Genomic DNA, 5,839 nt, shown 5'->3' with positions numbered 1-5,839 from the left:
TCATCGAATGCGAATAATTTCCCACTTTCATTATTACCTCCACAAAATATGTGGGGAAAGAACGATTGACTGTTTCTTCTACCCCGGTTTAAATACTTTGATCTCTTCTTCATGTATCTACGTTGAATTCAATAAATTGTCCAGGTGGAGCTAAATGAAGTCAAAGCAAATTATTAGCCTTACTTGACAAAGACAGACTTCACAAAGAAACACAAACCTCAGAACGATAGCACACAATGTCACCTTCGATTCTTCGGAACGAAATCTTTGACGAGGATGTTCCGATCCTGATTATCGGTGGTGGCCCGTCAGGTCTATTCTTGGCGTTCATGTTGGAGCAACTCGGTGGTCTGTATGCCCCCTCTCTTCTAGGATAAGGTGCCATGCCATAAGTTTACATATTAACGGTATGGTAGTCAGGTCTTTGATTGCTGAAAGATATGCGGCCAGATTGGCTGCCCCCAAGGCCCACGCCCTGAGTCCTCGTTCATTGGAGATGTGTCGCCAATTTGGATTAGATGTGAATGAAATTCGCAAAGTCGGAACCAGTCGTAAGGATGCCTATTGGGTGAACTTCATCACAAGTTTGGCTTGCAAGCATGTCGGCAAATTGCCCTACGAGCGCATGGACGCTGAAGTCTTAAACAGCACCCCTACTGTTAGTTCCTGATGAAGCCATATTTGGAACCTTCCCAACACTAATATCGCAATTAGATGATTCATAATATCCCGCAGCCTGCTTTCGAAGAGTTGATTGCCCAGAGGCTATCCAATAGTAGACTGGTCGAGATTCGCAAGAGCCATAGCTTTGTCAGCTTGAAACAGGTGAGAACCTTTGTCCAATATATGTACCTAGGCATATGTTTTCCATGTAGTAACTTCTAATGAAATCAGTTTGATGAACAGGTTATCACAACAATCGAGGACCGTGTTTCAAAAGAAACATACCAAGTCCGCTCGAAGCATGTGGTTGCCTGTGACGGTGCAAAAAGTGCAGTGCGCAACTTTCTTGGTATCGAGAGCGAAGGCGAGGATTCTTGTAAGTCTGCAGTCTCCTTTTAGGATTGCAATGAATTAGATACTAAAGATCTCATATAGACGAAACAATGATGACGATCCACTTCAACGCGGATTTACGTCCCATTCTTCAAGAGCAGGTCGGTATGCTCCACTGGGTTATGGATCCGCTGGTATCTGGATTCATTATTGCCTATGACTTGTCCGGAAACCAAGTTCTGATCTGCAACTTTGACGTGTGTTTTAAATTTCTAACCTCCTCTCTAAATTGGCACTAATACATTTCTTTTTAGTCCAAAAAATGTCCGATCGACTCATGGAATGAAGAGTACTGCCGCAAGGTCGTCGACGCGGCGATCGGTGCGACTGTGAAGTATGACATTCTCAGTTTCCGTCCTTGGATCTTGAGTCGAAAGGTTGCCAAGTTCTACCGTGATAGCCGGGTCTTCCTGTCAGTATCCTTTGCAAATTTTGTGTTTCCCTTGCTCCTGTGTGAAATCGCTAAGATTGTTTCCAGCGCTGGTGATGCCGCTCATTCCTTCCCCCCACTGGAGGCCTGGGCTTGAACTCAGGGCTGAGTGACGTTCACAACCTGGCTTATAAGCTGGCTGCCGTCCATCATGGATCCGCCAAGGACGCTTTGCTGGAGACATATGAAGCCGAGCGTCGTCAGGTTGCCTTGGTAAACTCGAAACAGAGTGTGAAGAATGGGAATAAGATTTTTAGATTGCTGAAGACACTTGGCACAACCGATCCTGATGTTGACGTTGCTCGGCACAACCTATATCACAAGATCTGTGATGAAAAAGCCATGATTGAAATCCACAGGGGCATTGAGGATCAGCGCGAGCATTTTGACAACCTAGGCCTGCACATCGGTTACATTTACGGCAACAAGCACATCCCCGAAAACGCATCCGTATATGAGCCCGTCTGCGTGCCTGGAGCTCGTCTGCCCCATGCTTGGATCAAGCTTGCTGTCCCCGAGAAGGTGCAGCTTCCTAAAATTGACTCATCATATGTTGGTGGCGAAGCACAGAAAGCGGCGGAAATGACCTACTCTACCCTGAATCTCTGTCGGTTTGACGCCTTCACTCTCCTGGTCTACGAGACTTTCAGCTCACAGATTCAATCCGCCGTGCAAGAGGCACTAAAACAAGTGCCTGCAAGTTTGGCCTCTCCCTTATCGCTGCGGGTGGCAATCCAGGGGGTTGACTTCGTGCTACAGCCTGGCCAGGATAAGTGGGATAATGTGGTGTCGTTGAAGCAGGGACAGGTTGTGCTGGTGCGTCCAGATCAACACATTCTAGCTGTTTTGGATCGGAATGCCAGCGCAGGTCACATTGTAGAGGCTTTGAGGGGTCATTTAGCTTGGTAGATAGGTAATATAGTGGCTGCACCATCACTACCAAGGTATGGTAGATGTGATGTAAAATCGACGGATCGAGAGTAATTGCTGAATTTTTGCTTTCGATTTTTGAGTATACGGACGTTTTTTTGAGGGGATTGTTACAGACACAACCTCGCTTTGATAACTAGAAACTCAAAATAATCGGTAGACGAGCGGTGCACGTCATCCAGTGGCACACCTTACCCCAAAAGTGTCCATGAGCTAATTACCTAGACCTGAATCGTTTAACCACGCAAAGAGATCCCGTCATCCAGGGGCGTGGTCCCCTGTAACAATGCCCTTTTTTCGCAAGCACGAATTGAATACAGCAATCAAAAAATAATTCTGAACATCAAACATCAAATTCAAACAAGAAAGGAGAAAATTCCAAAGAAGGAGGAAGCAAGACAGCCATAGAAAAGGCGATGCGTGCTACCGAGTCAACGTGCTAACATTAATATCTTACTCAATAGTACTTCAATACCTAATTAAAAATAGATCGCACCGTGTTTCATGCCTACTGACTAGTCATGTTGACAATTGCTGCCTAGGAAGCATTCTCAATCGCCCAATGATCTCTTCCATCTGCGTCGAAATCAACCACCGAGAGGCAGCCGTTTTCAGACCAATCTGCAATGAGTTCAACTCGTGTAGCAAACTTACTGAGGTCATTGCATCATCCGCGCCACTTGGATTCAGCGCGTTGACTAGTTCCTCGGCCCCGGCAAAGTTAACGGAGGGGATAAATGAAGCAGAGGTAGTAGGAGAAGCTGAAGGAGAATCTGAAGATGAAGATGAAGCAGGTACATATTCCACGTTCTCAGGTAATTGGGTTTTGTCGGTCGAAGAATTTTGCGTGATGACAGCAGCCCAGACCTCATGCCAGCGGTGGCTTTTGGGGATCTTGATTGTCTTATTGTTCCAAAGGTAAATGGCAACTAGAATCACGGCGGAGGCGAAGAGACAGCCGGGGATATGGATTTCGTGAGTGCGACCGTTGGGGATCTCATCGAGGATACGTATGATGGAAACTGCGTGGAGAGTGGCGCGAAAGGCCTCGACGCTTTGGGCCCAGATGGTGAAGTTGAAGGGGCGTGCCCAGCCTGTGACAGGAATACCACTTAAGACCTGCGGTAAGTTGTACGCCTCGCAGATGCGGCGGTAGAGAAATATGGTGGGGGTGGAAAGCTCGATGCATACTGCATGCCAGCGAATGAGGGTTTGGAGGGACTCGACGTTGTGGGCTGTAGAAAGATTGTTTTTGTATATGTTTATGAGACCTTGGATGATCTGCGAGCATGAAACGGTCCCCAAAGCAGGGCCCCTGATATCATGTAACTCAGCAATTGATGATTGCAGGCCTTCGAGTAAGACCGCAATAGAGACCCGCGAGAGTTGTAATGGTGTCTGAATATGATCCTTCGAGCACACTTTAATGAATAGCTCTGAAAATGGGATCTGCATACGGTCTAGCCGTGGCATTCGAATGATCCATTCATCCGCCGTTTCAGCGGTAAATGCAGCATCATAACATACGGCCTCGACTTCATTAGTGAGATGCCGAGCGCTAGTAGTACAGCCTGATGCCTGCGAAATGAGTCCGTCTAAAATATAGTGTCCGAGTGTTGCTCGGCGTTGAACTTCTGTGGCCACCCACGTCCGCCAGGCGGCGTCCTTAACAGCTGGGTCTGCTTCCAAGTCCGGTATGGCCCCTGGCTGCAGAGCACCCACTGGGTACATACCAGATATCCTTGCCCAATGGAACCCTAATCCGTGGAAGACAAATGCGGTTGATCGAATTTTGGTATTACTGGAAAGTAATGCGTACGTTTGTCCCAGAAGAGCCGTTGAAACTAGCTGGATGCCATTGCACTGGTCACGTGGCCCTCGCAACTCGATCAAGCTCTGCCAGGAGGTTGCAACCGCTGTATGCCCCAGTTGCCATAGGATCTCTCCTTTCTGGGCGGCATCGGGGAGACATACAAATAGTGAACCCAAAGCAATCATATTTAACAGCAGAGGGGAGATACAGTCCTGCGTAGAGAACGTAGGCTCGTGGATTATCGGAAAACATGGCGATACTCGCCCGAAGTATTCTCTCAAACATGCATCAACGAACGGCGTGGTGACTCCCGTGTTTTGCAAATCATTATTAAGTCTCCTAGAAAGATCATCGATGAGCTTGTGAAGCTGATGCAACGCATGCTGGCCAGCACTCTCCTGGCCATCAGCGGGAGGAATTGAGTGTAAACTGCTCAAAGCCGAGATCATTTGATGGGAATCATTGAGGTAATCTGCCATGGGCAAGAATAGCGATGGATCGTTTGGTACATCTGGTATCAGCCAATCAAACGGATTTCCCGATTCAAGTGTATAGGGGCTGGCAAGAAGAGATTGGTCAAAGATCCTGGGTTGCTCTATCGAGGTTGCCGCCGGCCCCAAGGAAGTTGGCGAGAATGCTGGTACCGTTGGAAGTACTGCAACGGCGGTCGCAGTTTGCCGCTGCTGTGCAACTGTGGCAGTGGGCCCTTTCGCATGCAGCTTCACGTGCCGGCTCAGCACATCCTGTCTGCCGAAGTATTTGTTGCAATGCATGCAGCGAAAAGGCTTCAAATTTGTATCTGTTTTCTATTAGCTACTTTCGTTTTTTAAAAAAGGACTTCTGCCTATTGCTGTGCTGGTAATTGTGGTGACTACTGACGTGTTCTTTCATGTCTCTACGGTTTTGTCAGCCTCGTGGTATGATGTAATGCACATTGAAGCCAACGTACTGTGAGATGCTCTAATTTGGTGTAGGTCTTATCGCACACGCTACATCGAAATTTATTCTGATTGGTGGGGAATTTAGCCCTTCTTGTAACTGGAGGGGAGCCCATATTCGTCAGGAGAGGATCAGGTGGGATGTGGGGTATGGGAAGTGGGAGAGAAAAACAAAGGATTGGGTTGGGAGACCTCGGGAGGAATAGATGCTTATGTGAGGAACCATGTATATCCGCAGGAACCGAAGCCCCCCTTCCGTTCAGCGACGCTAGTCAATACACTTTTGAGAATACTGGCCAATCGACGTTGCACTTGATGTAATGTCGGAGCATGACGACCGGCATACCGGGGGATTTATTAATCCTACACATTTTTGTAATTAATGTTATATAATCATGGCTCCATATAAATTGTACCAAGAGCCGATATAGAAATACAGAGAGTTGAATACCACTGATTGGACCCCTACATTTACAATACAGACCAATCCGACATGTAATTGATGCCTTGTTACTAAGGCATCAAATTCCACGCCCTAATCCGTAAGTAGGAAGGTTGGCCACCAGTCGAAAGCGCGTCCATTAATTAGCACTTACTCAATTCAACCACCCACTATGCCACTAACTCGCGTTAGATTTTTAGCAGAAGAAGATGGAAGGATATTACTAGATA

General features: G+C 47.2%; 2 protein-coding genes across 2 annotated transcripts; one reads left to right on the top strand and one right to left on the bottom strand.

The window, feature by feature from the left end:
• Window positions 1-236: 236 nt before the first annotated feature.
• On the top strand, window positions 237-2,395 carry N7487_009085 (Monooxygenase FAD-binding; the record flags this gene model as incomplete). The annotated part of the gene is made up of 7 exons (XM_056876815.1): window positions 237-348; window positions 417-658; window positions 715-825; window positions 895-1,039; window positions 1,099-1,253; window positions 1,311-1,539; window positions 1,572-2,395. The coding sequence occupies 7 exons, from the start codon at window positions 237-239 to the stop codon at window positions 2,393-2,395; spliced, it is 1,818 nt and encodes a 605-aa protein (XP_056725395.1).
• A 540-nt stretch (window positions 2,396-2,935) lies between these two features.
• Window positions 2,936-5,002, bottom strand: N7487_009084 (uncharacterized protein; the record flags this gene model as incomplete). The annotated part of the gene is made up of 1 exon (XM_056876814.1): window positions 2,936-5,002. The coding sequence occupies one exon, from the start codon at window positions 5,000-5,002 to the stop codon at window positions 2,936-2,938; it is 2,067 nt and encodes a 688-aa protein (XP_056725394.1).
• Window positions 5,003-5,839: the final 837 nt, after the last annotated feature.

The sequence above is a fragment of the Penicillium crustosum genome (genome assembly GCF_028827405.1).
Source record: "Penicillium crustosum strain IBT 35664 chromosome Unknown utg000004l_segment0_segment0, whole genome shotgun sequence".
Classification (NCBI taxonomy): Eukaryota; Fungi; Ascomycota; class Eurotiomycetes; order Eurotiales; family Aspergillaceae; genus Penicillium; species Penicillium crustosum.
This window is presented reverse-complemented; position numbering and strand designations above follow the sequence as displayed.